Source organism: Schistocerca cancellata, chromosome 5 (genome assembly GCF_023864275.1).
Source record: "Schistocerca cancellata isolate TAMUIC-IGC-003103 chromosome 5, iqSchCanc2.1, whole genome shotgun sequence".
NCBI lineage: Eukaryota > Metazoa > Arthropoda > Insecta > Orthoptera > Acrididae > Schistocerca > Schistocerca cancellata.
The window spans coordinates 427,990,181-428,006,583 of record NC_064630.1 but is presented as its reverse complement, the minus strand read 5'-3'; the positions used below and the strand labels follow the sequence as shown (position 1 = coordinate 428,006,583).

Sequence of the window (16,403 nt, the reverse complement as noted above, 5' to 3'; positions counted from 1 at the left end):
TATGAGTGATTGCTTTGTGTATTTTGCTAGTTTCTGCTCGTTCTAGAAAGAATTTTCTTAAATTGTCTACCTGTCCATAATGTAGGTTTTTTATATCTATAAATCCCCTTCCACCTTCCTTTCTGCTTAATGTGAATCTTTCTGTTGCTAAATGTATGTGATGTATTCTATATTTGTGGCATTGTGATCGTGTAAGTGTATTGAGTGCGTCTATTATTATTATTATTATTATTTTATTATTATTATTATTATTTCCTCCTGTTCTGCAATCTTTGTTGTTCAACAATGACCATTTTCCAAACCTGTGAGACTACTGTGCCTTCTGTCAGTGTTGTTCGGGCCCCAAGAGAGCATCTGGAGGGTTCTGTATGAATTGTCGAATGTTTTCAAGGAGTGTCATGCTCTGTATAACATGGGAAGCAAAAGCAGTGGGTGTGCAAATGGCCCCAACAATCACCATTTGCAATGTCTATTTATCTCTGGGCAGGTCATTTCCATACCTAAATCTGACATTTCTTCCCCTGCCACCTTTTTCCTCCTACTCTATATTTCAATGCCAAGGGGTCTTCCGATTGACCAATTTTTTGTGGTCTCAATCTGTATCTTTCTAATGATGGTACACAAACCCACCTAAGTCATTTTATACCCCTGTCAGTGTGTTTTCTGGACAGGATGATCCATAATCAATTATCTAGTTAGATTCAAGAAAGCAAGCCAGATGCATTTTTCTAAACACACACATCTAATTACAGTCTCTTTAGACATACATAAGGTGTACAATACCTCTTAGTGCCATCACATTTCACTTCCCCTCCATGATTGGCTTTCAAGTCTCCCTATCAATCTTTTTCCTCCAAAGACAGTGCCAGTTTCTGCTACTGATTTTTGTTAGTTTCTATCCCTCCTATCATGGCAGGTTAATGTTGGTATGTCATTCAGCTCCCCACAGATTCAAAAGGACAGCTTCCCTCAGGCTTCCATATAGTCTCTCATTTTTTACCCACGTGCTGTATGTCAACGTCTTTTGTATTAACTCCCAATCAGTAGCCTTTGCTGAATGTCTGCTTCAAGGAGACATCTGAGGACTCTCCACTTAAACCCTGTCCAAAGACTACCAGCTTTCTCCCAAGAAAACAGGGGTCATGACTTCCTGTCATTGTACCCCAGTTCATCTGGACTCAGAACTCTGTGTGAGTACAAATGTTTAAGACTTCATTTTGATAGAAAGCTGGCTTCGCTGCCCCATATTTGTCAACAAAAGACTGTGTATGGAACCTTGACATTATCTGTTTCCTCACCCATCTTTCTTGGGATGCAGGTTGCGCTACTGTTCCGTGTTTACTGGGCTGTAGTCTCATCTTGGCTGGACTATGATTTCCAGGTTTATGGCTTAGCAGCACTTTTGACTTTGCAAATATTGGGTCTAGTACATCATCGTTGATGAAGACTATTCACTGGCAGCTTCCGTTCTGTCTCGTAGACAGTCTCTTTGTAGAAGCAGTTATATTATTTCTTCAGTTTTGACAGTACCAATTCTTGATCACTTATTCAATCAGCATACAATAATTTCATAGTCATGTGACTTACTGAATTCCTTTTTCATTCAAGACATGTTGGTGCCATGATAATCACCACTGGGTTTCTTTCCCAGTTGGAATGTGTCTGGAGACCCTCTGCTGAGATGTCCACTTAGCCCCCTTTAGAATGTACTTCTTGTGTATTCCCAGGCACTCCTTGTTAGTTCCTAGTCTCATTGGTTGGTTCCCAGACACTCGTTAGTTCCCAGACCATCGCTTAGGATCTGTCTCTTTCAAGGACACTAAACTTTGTTGCCCCCCTGCACTTTACATGTCTATTTCTCTCTGTTGTTCAGGATTTTCAGACTGATAACCATCATTCACACAGACAACTTTAAAACTATGGACAGAAGAGAATATGCTTTTACATCTCCACACATTGAGGAGCAACATTATTTTCTGGGAACGTGTAGTGATTTTTTGGTGGAGCTGATAGCAATTAACAGAGGCATAATTTTATTTAGCAGAATCCCCTCGACGGAGCTTTAATTTCGAGTAACTCAATGATCAGTATCCACCCTATTGATCAGTATTGTCCTTGTCACCATGTAATACTCCCCATCAGGACATATGTTTTAAATTGATTTCATGGCAGGAGTGAGATGGTTGGGGTTGGTGTACCTCTTGCTGCTTACTGGGTCTGATGGTGAGAGCAGAGGTGGGGTGTCTAGACCCGACCTCCTCTGCTAGCCACTCTGGTCACACGCTCTTTATTGTTTCTAGTTGCTTTCAGATGCAGCTATCCTTTATTTCCTAACTCACCCCTCATCAGTTTTTTTCTTTTTTTTTCTGCAGTACCACCTCTTCATAATATAGTACTCCAGTGAAGGCAAGACATTAATAATTCCTTATCCTTAATACTAGTTAATGATGAGAAAGAATAGTTAAAGAGGATTTTATGCTTCTGCCAAGAAAATGGGCTCTATTCCCATCTTTAACTGTGTGACTATAATGCATCATGGATAGGTGGGTGATTGTCCTAGAAGACACTCAGCTACTCACACCTACCTAGTGACCTGATTATTTCTCTCACCTTATTTTACTATTGTCAGTTCTAGTAGTGTTAATCACATTTTTAGCCTTTTTACTTGTACTTTATGATCTTATTTTCACCCAACTGGAAGGAATTATGCATTCAGTTACTGTCTTATACCAGCAACAGGCTGTTGGTGGTCAGATATTGGGAAGGTGCTCTTGCTGCAGATGGTTTCAGGGAATGGGCTCGTCTGCTATCTGGCCTGCAGTTCAGCGTAATCCAGACTTTTCTCTCACACAATTACTTCTCATCTCTGGCATGACTATTGCTTTCAATGCTTTAGTTTTACCACTCTACATTCTGTCACAATTCAGCTTTTTGACTGATATCACTTAACTCCAAAGGGACTGCCCCATACATGAGGAATTGATGTCCTCACTGCTTAAGCTCTGTACCCTCCCATCCTCCCTTTCCCCAAATGGTCAACCAACCAACCATCCATCCAGAGCTGCTTACACATCTCAGACAAGACTTCCAGGAATCACATGAAGTCCATACTGCACACCCTTCCTGGTCAAGCTGTCATTTCTGAGAGGCTCCCATTGTCAGTCTTGTGAGCTGCCATTAACAGGCATCCTTCCCTCCGGGAACCTCATAGGAAGATAGGGTCCAATCCAGATTGGTGAGATAGCACTTGGAAACACCTGATATTTATTGTTAAGATGCACAGGGATAGCAGTATATCCAGAATTTGCTGTCTTCCTCGATATTAGCAATCAGCCAGTGTCTTCCTTTTGCCCTCAGCCAGTCCAACTGCATCGGAAAGCACACCAGCTGGGTGATATTGACACAAGAGATGCCAAGACTGCCACATTGGTGCCACAGAAATGGACGGTAGTCTTCAAGACTGACAACCACCGCAATTGTAGGTTCTAATGATTTGCTGGCTTTGGCCAGTTTCCTCTGCATCCACACAATAAGCACAGTCTCTATACACCTGTAACTAGTAGACAGGTTTAGGTAACAAGGTGTAAGAATTGAAGACATTAAAGCTATCGAACATATGGAAGTCTGCAGAACTGAGACTAAATAACTAGCTAAAACTAGCTGAATTCCTGTGCACTACTAATATCTGATTTGCAGTCTCAGTGTTTATAAAATAAACAATTAAAGAAATTAAAAAATTGCTATTGAACATACAGTAGTTCTATACAGAAGTTTTCGCTAATTTTAAATACTGTTGCAAGTGATTGCTTCACACTGCCCCAGAGCTGACACACTTTCTTAGAAATCCGCAGCATACATACTAACCAAAGCAAAACAGAAGTTAAGTTTTTCGTATGACCCTCAGGGTGGAAACTGTCAAATTTTGTTATTAAAGAAACTGCCATTAGGGAGAGAAAGTCACATATCATGATTATGAAGAACTGTAAAAATTGATACAGGCGTAACAGATTTTATGAACACTTAACAGGAGAATTAACGGGCTCTTGAAGTGGTGATGAGAAGGTACTCAAGAGGGAAGAGAACATACAGAGTGACAGCTAAACCTACAATGTGAGGCTCAGAAATATTGACTGTTGATGAAATAACAAGCACACAAATTGCATATCCTGAACTAATGGTATGGTTTGGACAGTTTAGCAGGAAAAGACCTTATTGAAAGAAAATTTATGCATCGAAACATTAAAAGTGGACTAAACAAGGAACAACTTTGGGGCAATATGGAAAAATGGTCTCCCCTTTCCCATGGTGCACAACAAGAAAGTAAGTACATCAGCGTTCTAATCTCTGCGAGACAAATTGTCTCAAAGGGTAAAAATTAGACCTGACTAAATAGCAGAAAGAAAACGTAATATGTAATTGATACAACAAGTCTTTGGACTTTTAAGAAAGTATTACAGTAATTGCTAGGTATGTTTGTTTTGTACTTTTAATAGATTTAATTTCCTAGGATAGACATATAGAACAAAAAGTTTAAGATTTTGTGAATATCTTGTAACATTGGTGGAGTAGTAATATTTCCAGATATGTGTCGTGAGGGAAGTGTTTCATCTAAATGATGCAATGTGTAGTAACTTCTTGGCAGATAATTAGCTGTGTTCCAGACAAAGATTCCGACCCATAACTTTGCCATTCATAGACAGTGTTCTTACTGTAAGAGCATTTCCATACAAGGCCAGGTTCTGGATTTGAATCCCCATCACACTGTTTTAAGTTTCAAAAACAGTGTGCAGTGTAGCTGGAGTTGAAGGCTTCTGCATCTACATTAATATTTTGCAAACCACTGTGAGGTGCATGGCAGAGGGCACATCCCATTGCACCAGTTATTAGGTTTCTTCCCATTCCATTCACATATGCAGTGTGGGAAGAATGATTGAAAGCCTCTGTGTGTGCATTAATTATTCAAATCTTATCCTCGCAGTCTCTATGTGAGTCATACAAAGCAGTTTGTAGTGTATTCCTAGGGTCGTCATGGAAAGCTAGTTTACAAACTTTGTTAATAGTCTTTCTTGGGATAGTTTAATCCATCTTAAAGAGCCTTTCAGTTCAGTTCAGTTCCTTCAATATCTCTGTGACACTCTCCCTCAGATTAAACAAACTTGTGACCATTCATTCTGTCTGCTGTATAAATTCAATATCCCCCGTTAGACCTATCTTATATGGGCCCCACACACTTGAGCAATATTCTCGAACTGGTGGCATGAGTGAGTGATTTGTAAGCAGTCTCCTTTGTAGACTGATTGCATTTCCCAATGTCCTAGGAGTAAACTGAAGTCAACCACCTGCTTTACCCACAACTGAACCTATGTGATGATTCCATTTTGTATCCCTACAAAGTGCTATACCCAGATATTTGTATGAGTTGGCAGATTCCAACAGGTACTAATTGATTTTATAGTCGTAGGATACTGCATTTTTTTCATTTTGTGAAGTGCATAATTTATTTCTGAACATTTAAAGCAAGTTTCCAATCTTTGACAACTTTGAAAACTTACCAAGATCTAACTGGATATTTATGCAGCTTCTTTCAGACAGTACTTCATTATAGATAACTGCACTGTCTGCAAAATGTCTGAGGTTCCTGTTAATATTGTCTGCAAGGTCATTAAATGTACAACATGAACTTGATTTATTCTGGGTACAGAGTAAGTATGCATGTGTCATCACGCGCGCATGTGCTTTAGTTAGCTCTGGAGAAGGGTATGGTCATAAAGCTTATCGGTGATTTTTTTTGGTTGAATACTTACATAAAAAGTAAGTTTGACAATATGTTGTTCTTATGGATATAAAAACTAACATGCCTCTTTCTGATGCCTGATGTAATTTATAGGGAAACTGATACATTGAAAGAAAGGTGTTTTGTTTCTTTAACGTACACTATATTTCTTAGCCACGGAAGATATTGTAATATATTTTGAGTGACTGAATAGCTTTTCTCTTACCTGTAATTCAATTTTTTAAAGTTAATTCATTCAGTTACAATAAACACTTATGCAACTTTGATTCCTCAGGAACTGTTGTGTTCAGTGACCATATACTATAAGGAAAGAGAGCCACACAGCAACAGCCTCAGTGTCCTTCAGTGTATACACCTGTAAGAACATATGGTGACATGAACTGCCACGAGTCTGTTGAAATACAATGAAAATGCACTGAGGATGGCTGTTTATAGCCGAAATTTATATTTGCAAGAATTGCAATTGCGGGATTGCGATTGACTACTGTGTGCCTCTCCTTCCTAATAAAGACTTAATGTCTAATATTGAGAATAATAATAAAATTTGGTGTAGCTAACACAGTTTTTGGTTTTGTGACAAATCAAAGCATGTTTGGAAGTTAAAAGGATGATGGAAAAGGCTGATTTATGGAGCTGTGGCAGCAATTGATTGTTTTGTGTAGTAAATTCTTATCAGGGACATACAATTAAAGGATTAGGCAGTTACAATGTAGGATTCTGGTTTTTCCTTGCCTCTCTACTTATGATAAACAAATTAAGTTAAAGTTGTACAGAAATATTACTTTAAAAATGTAAAAATAGTTTTGCATAAATTTAACGTGTAACGCACTTGTGCTTTGTGTGCAGGCAATGATAAAACGAACGTTGTCAGAGTCAGGCTGTCCACCCCATATTGTGGATGATTTAATGGAAAATGCACATGAACGGCGCTGGCCACCTGGACTGTGTTCTCTGGAAACTAGGCAAAATAATCGTCGCCAATATGAACAGTACGTGTGTAAGAGGGTGCCAGGAAAGCAAGCTGTAGTAGTTTTGCTGTGTGACAATACCCATATGAGTGATGACATGATGGTTGACCCTGGACTTGTTATGATTTTTGCTCATGGAATTGAGTGAAAAAACATGAAAATCCATGTGATTTAACTAAACCTCAAAGTGTTTTAAATGCTTGGTTAATTCAGCATTGTGTTGTACACTGACTACCAGAATTAAGGAAATTCTGTTCTTACAACTTAACATTTTCTACCATTTTTGTACCTTTCCTTTTCCTTTCTGTATAGTATTTCCCTGTCTAGTCTTCCTGTCCTTTCTTGTCCTGACAAAGTCGGTGCTATCTCAGTAATCATAAAAACATTGTAATGGAATTGTTTCATTTCTGTAACATTACTGTACATTTGTCCATCACCACTTGTTCAGAATACTCACAGTCTGTGTCAGTAATGCATGATGATTTTAGGTGCACCATTGTTCTTTCCAACATATTGCAAACATTGGAAGTTAAAAATTCCTTTATGTTATCCCTGCAATGATCTTGTTAGAAATATTTAAAATCTGCAGCAACATCAAATTCAGTGGTATGGCCATTTGTAACAAATTTGGTGTTATCAGCTGTGTCTGCTTTTGAAAACTATTTTGTTTTGTCTGTTCTCTTTGGCTACTTTTTTCCCCCACTCACACTTTCAACATCTTTTACTTCACAATATTGCAATTCACTGCTTGTATGTAATTTCTCTTCTTCTTCTCCACAGCGTTTTCTAACCATGTGTTCTAATGAGTCATTTCTTTCAGAGTAGTAGTGGCCAAGTTAAATTAAGAAGCTGACAGGCAGATGGAAAAGGTACATGTTGCTACTGCTATCTCCCAGCACTGAGATCTGACTAAAGTGAACAGTGATGTTCACTGGATGGTGGGGGTAAGGGTAGGGGTGTGTGCTGGAGGGAAGGGGAGGAGGAGGGGTCGGGGGGCCGTTAAGAATGGTCGAGGCAGGGTGAAACATGTAGGTGCATGCGGGGGAGGTGAGTTATTACCTCCAGCACCACTACCACTAATTATTTTGGTAATATATTAATAGCAATAAGTACGAGGGTTCATGGTAAAGTTCGGATTGTCGTCCTTAAAAATGTGATAGGGGGTTTGTGTTGATTTGTTGTTAATTCTTCTATGTGTAGTCACCATCCCTATTTATGCATTTTTCCAGTGTTTCTTAACCATCCAAATGCCTTTATTGTAGAAGTCTGCAGATTTTGTCTTAAACCACTTTTGCAATTTTCTCATGATGTCAGCTGTGTTGTAATATCTGTGACCAGTGGATTGTTAGCCAGAAGACAAACACCTCTGAAGAGCATACCCTGTTCTTTCTCATATCTTGTCCAGTAGATTACTGTAGTATCTGCCAGTGTTGATTTGACCTTTGACAAGGTAATCTGTGATGATTCCGCAACAGACCCCAAAAACTCGAGCATGACCTTCCCAGCTGACTTTTGCTCTTGGTTAATCTGTCAGGGACATGTGACTGGTAAAGAAATTCCTTTCCCAATTCATAATAGTGTCATAAGACAGGCAGTCATTTCCATAAACATCAACATCTCATTGTGGATTTCCTGGACACTGTTACTCTTCAGATGTAGGAAATGTATCACACCATAAGCCACAGTTTTCTCCATCTTCTACCTCAGTCACTTCTGTCACTCCTTATAAAAATAAAATTAAATTAAAATAAAAGTAAAGGGTATAATTAACTGAAATTTTCAACACAAAGCACAGAAGAAGCAATGATGATACAGAAAAAATTTCATCAGTGTAGCATAATAATTTCTGGGTGATAATTAAAACTTTGATACCTTTCATAGTTATTGTATAGTTCCTTGTCACTAAAAAGAAATGCTGCACTTTTCTTAAACAAGATTAGGATTAGTATCCTTCCAACAATTTTCAAAACTGAGGAAATGTTTCTTTTGTAACTACCACCACGTGAAAAAGAAACCAAATCCAACTAGAGAGAGATCTGTAATTCAACCCTAGCTAAAGATATTTACTCATGTTAGTTCACGTGATATGGCTTCTGATTTCCTCTTTTATAAATGTGTTTTTAATATAGCAGAGACGGGTGGAGGAACCTGTTGTTTAATATTTGTTAATTGCAGGGCAGTTCATTACAGATATTTTTGATTTTTAGTGCATTTGTGGTTTACTATAGAAATAGGTTTGTCATATCTAATCCAATTTATTAAACTACTTTATTTAATGGTATTTTTCATTGATCTTTCCTGTCAGAATTTGAAACAATGGAACGGAGAGAAGAATAAATAAAAAAGTTATTCACAGTTAAATCTCTTCATGGCTTACACCCCTACGCAAAACATAAGGATGAAAATAAATTTTGCGTGATGTATTGATGAAACGTGGTTTGTACATAGAAAGAACTGCTACAGTATAGTACAGAAAGTAACTGAAAGAATTGCACAATGAGACAAACAGAAATAACACTTGTTCCATAGACATTACAAACAGCAGGACATGGTTTTCAATAGGGTGTGGGATCAACAGACAGCAGTGCGCACTGTGCAAAGTGCTCCCAATCTGGCCACAATTTTGGTAAGGAGTTGTTGTAGGGTTTTCCATTCTTTCTCCTTTGAAGTTGACAGTTGCTGGATGGTCCTTGTTGCATCTGGATGTGCTGCAGTATGTCTCCCTAGTGCATCCCACATGAGCTTCATGAGATTTAAAGTGGCTGAACAGGTAGGCCAGTACATTTGCCAAATATCTTTTTGTTCTGAGAGTACCGTACTTCATCTGTGCAGTTCAATGTGGTAGTGCAATTCGTCCATAAAAATAGTTTGCAGAATGCAACTTTGACAAGACACATGAGAAAGGATCTCAGGGTCACAATAACATTGACAGGTGAGTGTAGAGTGTTCAGATATGTGAAGAACAGTATGTCCATTATGCCTCCTTGTGTCATACCACCTGGACCGTAAAAACAATCATGTTCAACAGAGTTGCCGGTTGCATTATGCTTTCCAACCTCTCACCGTATAAGAGGGTATGTCTAGCACTGTTGAACATGGTCATTTTAGTGGAGTAGGGTGTGTGTGTGTGTGTGTGTGTGTGTGTGTGTGTGTGTGTGTGTATAAGTGTGTATAAAAAATAGAGGAATAGAATGAATGCCGTACCACAAAAACTGTTTACCGACCTTGTGGTCACCTTGGCAGCACATCGCAGAGCGTGCATTGCCAACAGTGGTGATCCACACCCTATTATGAAGCATGTGCTGCCTTTTGTAATGTCCAAGGGACCATTGTAAATTACGGTGACTTCAGTGTAGTTATTGTCTTTGATAGGAGTATCATTTCTCTTCATCTCGCTGCATATTTCTTTCAGTTAACTACTGCAATACAGTACAGTACAGAAGGTCTGTCTACATGTGATCCAAGGGCAATGAAGGAGCTGTTACAAGCATTTATAAATGATTTATGCTTTCGTTTAATTGTTTCTGTAGAGCAAGTAATGTTGCAAGACGGGTTGGACTAAACACACAGTGAGGCAGTTGTTTTTTTTTCTTTCTTGTGAAGACTGAACAGTTGCTTCTGCATGAAGTGTCAGAAATATTATAGGTTTGTCTCTAATTTACTTTACTGCTATGTCATTTTCTTTAGTAACACATTTTTGCATGGTTTATTTCCATCATTAATGTGAAAGCATTGCATTTTCCAAGGAGTCTGCATCGGTCCAGTATGTCTCATTTCTACTTAATGTTTTTGCATTATGAGATTAGCAAGTTGATCTTTCGTGTTTGGGTATCCACTGTCTTCTTGGGCAAAGCAAAGTGATGAAAGGGGTCTATATGGTACTTACATTGAGAAGGAACAGGATTAAATTTCCCATCTGAGGATCTGGATTTAGGTTTGTCATTGTTTTTCCAACTCAGTCAAGGTCAGTGACAGAATAATTTCTTTGAAAAGAATGTGGCAAATTTTCTTCCTCATTCAATGTTTGTACACCCATCTGCAAAGTCCTCATTGTAGATAAGATATTAAACCATAATGTTCCTTCTTGGTGGAGCACATTTGCCATGCTGAGAGATGTTATGTTGTGGGAGTGATTTATTGAGCCAAGTTACTTTTGTGAAAATGACATTGTCGAGTTTGGAGAAAGTTCTTTTTTGGTACACCTCATTTCTTGCAAACTGCAATTTACAATGTATATCAAAGTACAGGGATCATAGATGAGCTTACAAATATGTAATATTCATGCATCAGTTTAGCTTCACGTCTCTCACACATCTTGTAAATAAGTACAGGGTGTCCCACTCAAACCTCCCTGATTTCAAAGACCCAGGAAAAAAACGCAGTAGATACGACAATGAAAAATGCACGACATTGTGGAGCATTTCAAATGATTTATTTATTGATCATCAATACACCTCTACATGTGCACCATTTGTAGCACGAAGAATATTGAGTCTATATTCAATTTCTTTCAAAGTTCTTCGTAAAATTTCCTCTGTTATTGTTGCAATCACATTAGTGATATTATGATGTCGCACCATAGGAATATCATCCACTTTGGTCACATACTCTCGGTCCTTCACGAATCCCCACATGAAGAAATAAATTGGCGTAATGTCAGGTGAACGTGGCGGCCAGGCAATGGACCCTCCGCATCAGATCTAATGATTGGGAAATTTTCTATCCAGGAACTTGTGAACACTTCCTGTTGGCAGAAACTTGCTATGCCATTCCTGAATTGTTTTCACATCATGTGGATCACATTCACACATACGATGATAATTTCTTTGCACAGTAATCGGTGAGTTTGTTTCTGCAAACCATACTACTGCTTGTGCGCACTGCTGTGGAGTTGCCATTTTCACTTCATGCGACCATGCTGCACTCTGGCGATGGTACTTGCTTGGCCCTTCTGATGTGGGAATATAAATTCTTTGAGATGCTCTACAATGTGATGCATTTCTCATTGTTGTATCTACTGTGGTTTTTCTCTCCTGGCTCCTTGAAATCAGGGAGGCTTGAGTGGGACACCATGTATTTTCAGTATTGTACATATGTGTTTATCTTTAGAAGTGGCCATGCAAACAAATGAATTATTATTTAGTTTGTAATTCTTTTTAAATGATATATACAATGGAAAGCTATAGTACTCGATGAAATGGAACACACTGCATCGTTCTACAATTAATTTTAGTGAAGTCTTATTGTATGAGAAGACTTACAGTTGTACTTCTACATAGGACAAAGTTTCTGTTCAAAAATATGTGAAATGGCTTGATTTTGTAAAGCTGACGCACAATCAAGACTGGATGAAAATTCTCTAAGAATAATTGACATGTAAATAACTAAGCAGTGGATTATTTTTTCCTAGCAACAATTTCTGTGCAATTTTTTATTTGTCTGTTAAAAGACTGCTCGTAAGTTTGGATACAGTTCCCTTTGACTATCGTTAATTTACAGTTTCTGTGTGCTCGTTTCTTTTCATTATTTCTGTTAAAATTGTTTCTTCAATAGTGGAACATTTTAACAGACTAACTCGTGTTCCACTGTGATTTGTGCTGTTTATTTGAATGAAAAGTATTCTGCCCAGGTACATAATTTATAGTCTGTCTGATGTGTTATTGCCATCATTCTTGTGGCCTTGAAATGAAATAAAGCATTAGAATGTCACCTTTTCTGTAGAATTTTAGCTATAATTAATTTATTAAAGTTACTCAAGGTAGCTTTATTAAGTTCTCACATGAGGTACCAGTATTTGTGTAAAATTCCCGTCCTTCATCACATATATCATTTTTATATACAAGTATTTCTTCTGCAAGTTTGCATAACTGTGCCTTGCGGTGCTTGATATCAAATCAGTATATTATCCAGTGCAACGAACTGGCTACATGGCCAGGGTGGCAGTGTTGTTACTTTTTATATCTGATAAGCAGGAGAGGAGAGATAGTTAAAGCATACTCTCCAGTACTCTTAAAAGTGGGGTGCAGCTACTCGTTACACTTCTGTACGTGCCACTGAATGAAGTGTCCATTTAGTACTAGAACAGAAACAAGACTTACTATACATCTCACCTTGACTGCCCGCAATGCTTTGCTGGCAGTGTCCTTCCCCAGTGCTATTGTTTTCCTCAGCTGTGTCTGTCGATCCATTGTTTGCTGTTTGTCATGGGTGATGTTGCCTAGTGTTTTCTGAATATATGCCAGCTTCTTCTATTATATCTTCAGGGTCTTCATCATCAAAGCCTCTCTCCTACGGTGTTCATAACACTTTTTAGTGTGATGAACAGCCTTTCTGTTCTTAGTCACAACACCTAAAAGCAATTGTCATAGGTGCAACAGCAAATTTACACAATGGTCTAGTAGTAAGCATTTTTAGCCAGTAAAGCCAAGGTCCTAAAGTTGATTCCTGGTGATCACTTCAACTTTTTCTCTGGTGTTGAGGTTTGGAAGGAGGTCCAATCAGCCCTGTGAGGCTAAATGAAAAGCTGTTTGCATACAAAAACAGTGAACTGGATATTCAAGTTGACAACATAGATTTCTGTCAAACTACTTGCAACAGACTAGATGACAAACATTTATTTATTGGCAGTAAAGCAGCAGCTGTTATTTTTTCGGGTTATAGATTATGATGCTTGATGTATTACAGATAAGAATCTAATACTTTGAGATTCCAAACCAGTTCTTTGCAGGATCTAGGTTTAGATGGTATGGCAGTAGGAAGGGAACCATTTTCTTACAGAATATTGTCAGCAGAATAAAGGGGTCCAAAAGTTTGGCTTTTCTTGTCTCTACTTTATTTCTATCCGTTTCTACAAGATAGTATGAAGTTTTGCCGCATAGTAATAGAGGAGAAGGGAGTACGAAACAAAGCTTTGCATTCACAACAGTGAAACATTTCCTGGCTGTTTTACAATACTCTTCTGTAATGTCTCAGTGCAACATTTATTCACAACGTATATAGCCTGAAAGCCCAGTGCTGTGTAACAAAAGGTGTGAAGTTTTGCAAAGAGGGTTTTCTTTGTAGAGTTTGTAATATTGCAGGCACTGCTGCTGTCTAATAACACATCTATGTATATTATTAGTGAAATATTCATGTGATTTCTACTTACTTCTACTTACTTTGTGTTGGGGCAGATACTTGATCTGGCTCTACTCGGCATTTTGTCATCTAATTTACACACGATTGACTTACTTTAATTTTGCATAAATCAACATTTGTTTGTATCTTCTGTCAGTCTTTCTTGTTTCATAAAGGTACTTCCCATTAAAACTCTTTGAGATCAGTTTGCATGGTCGCACCACACACACACACACACACACACACACACACACACACACACACACACACAAGGTAATTCCTGCTACACCCGAGTAACTGCTTCGCCTTGCTTAGTAATACAAAATTCTAATTTTGCTTTTGTGATGAGTCCTGTGACACATTATGTTAACAAGAAATACGTTTTGTAATAGGTATGGACTGGTTTGTTGTAATTCTGTTTTATGTAGATATTACTTCAGAGAATGTAATTACAATCTGATCAGTGTGGTTATTTCTCTGTCTGTGCAATTTCACTTTTTTATATCAGACTTTTGGTTGTGGAAGATCATTTTCAGAGCTAATAGTTTTGTTGTCATATTGAAGAAGTAAATATTTAATAAATAAAACTGCACCAGTCCTATGTTGGATTGATACCATTTTTTTCTATTGGTGTTGCATGTAAATAAATCTGATTCTGATCCTTTGCTGGACTAGATGTTGCGTATGTTTGATTCTCTTTGCTGGAGAGCATACTGCTGTTATTAAGTTATGATTCTCTCTCTCTCTCTCTCTCTCTCTCTCTCTCTCTCTCTCTCTCTGGGAGGGAGGGAGGGGGGGGGGGGATTGCTTGCTGATTGCTTCCTTTAGACTTACGGGTTGTTAATTTTTGAGATGTTGTTAATTTGTGAGTGTTTGTCAAGTGATGAATTTGTTCTTAATGTAATAGAAGGCTTTTGTTCTGAACTTTTATATATGGAAATTTCTTTTTTAAAGAAAAAAGAAATATCAGTTTGCAATATTCTTGTCATATATAGATTGTAATCCAATATTGTGAGAAGATACATTGTTATATTACTAAACTGTGAAACAGAAATGCTTTATAAATTTTATTATTGTTATCTTTTGTTAACTGTGCTTCCTTACTGTGTTTTTAACAGTCTGTGTCTTTAATATATATTTTGTTTTCATTTTTCATGTTCTGCTACTATCTGATAAAAATAACATAAATATATCAGTGTATACTACTGATGAAACACTAATGAGTTTTCAGGTAGGTGGCAGTATTGAGATACCAGAACATTTTGACAAGTCTCGTACTCAACCTTTTCACCAGATGATTAACATGACACTAGTTGAAACACTGAGGTATCTTAACACTGCTACTGTTTGGACAACAGAGCTTTTTATCAGGAAGAAGATAGCTCCTTTGAAGTATTGTATATTTTTTCCTAACGCCGATCCCTAATTTCAGTTTTGACATTTGAAATATGTTTCAATGTCAGAAAGTGTTTTGTTATTTTATAAAAAAATCTAAGTGCTGCTTTTGTGATTTGTTTTAAAATTACAATTATAGTATCCTTAACTGAACGTGCAGTTTAGCATATTTTGTTATAACTTACTGCTGGCAAAATTTACACATGTGATATCTGGTGATGGATGATCCTAATATACCAATTACCTTAGTGGATTATGGATTTTCTGTAACACTGCAGGGTAATGTAGAATAATGAAAATGTTTAAGTTAGTGTGGTTTAAGTAGTTTATTATATCACATGGCTGTGGAAATATGAAAAAGAAAAAAAGTAATTAAGACTGAATATTGTCAGGTGTACAATGTGTTGCCTGTAAGGCTTCTGTCATTGATGCTGTACCACTGCCATAATTCATTACAGTTATTAATTTGTGTGCTGGCTTGTAATAGGACTTGCAATTGTTTGATAAGTGTTATCTTCTGTAGAAGTGCCAATTAAATTGAGCTTTGACTTCTTGAAGTTCTCTAGCAATCATTCAAGTCTGAATGTTTGTTATTCTATGTTATTATGGTACCCAGCTAAGGAACTCATATATAAAGCTTCTGAAGTGTATAATTCAGGTTCTTTTGTGGTGTTTCACTGAATAATCTCTAAACATTCATATCAGCCTGTTTCCAAATAGAATTGTTTGATAATATGGCTTTATAGCTTTGACTGAAAGAATTTGATGTCTTTTGACCAAGAAAAAATGAGTTTTACGTGTAAGTTACTGCTGAATCTGACACCACAGTCATGGTGTTACCACCTGGCAGGTGTATATGGGTATGCTGGTTGCCTGAGAAGCAAAGATCACTAGTTTATACTCATAAAAACTAGAGTTTTTTATTATAATTTTGTATCACATTGTCTAATTCATGCTTTATTTTTCTACAAAGTTGCTACTGTTGTCTAAGCATTTGTCAAACCTGTTAACAAATTTTTATAAACTTCTGCCAGAACCACATTTTTCTTATTATTGTTGCAAAAATGTTATCCTGCAAGACTGTTCTGTAGGCAGTGTAAATAGGTGAATGTTACTGGGTAAGAGTTCTT

General features: G+C 37.5%; 1 protein-coding gene across 1 annotated transcript in view; it reads left to right on the top strand.

Moving 5' to 3' along the window:
* Positions 1 to 7,700, top strand: part of LOC126188861 (E3 ubiquitin-protein ligase NRDP1) — a 60,169-nt gene extending 52,469 nt beyond the window's left edge. Inside the window, exon 6 of the mRNA XM_049930506.1 lies at positions 6,641 to 7,700. Within this exon, the coding sequence (XP_049786463.1) occupies positions 6,641 to 6,910 (270 nt within the window). The 3' untranslated portion in view covers positions 6,911 to 7,700. The remainder of the gene's footprint in view (positions 1 to 6,640) is intronic.
* The last annotated feature ends 8,703 nt before the right edge of the window (positions 7,701 to 16,403 follow it).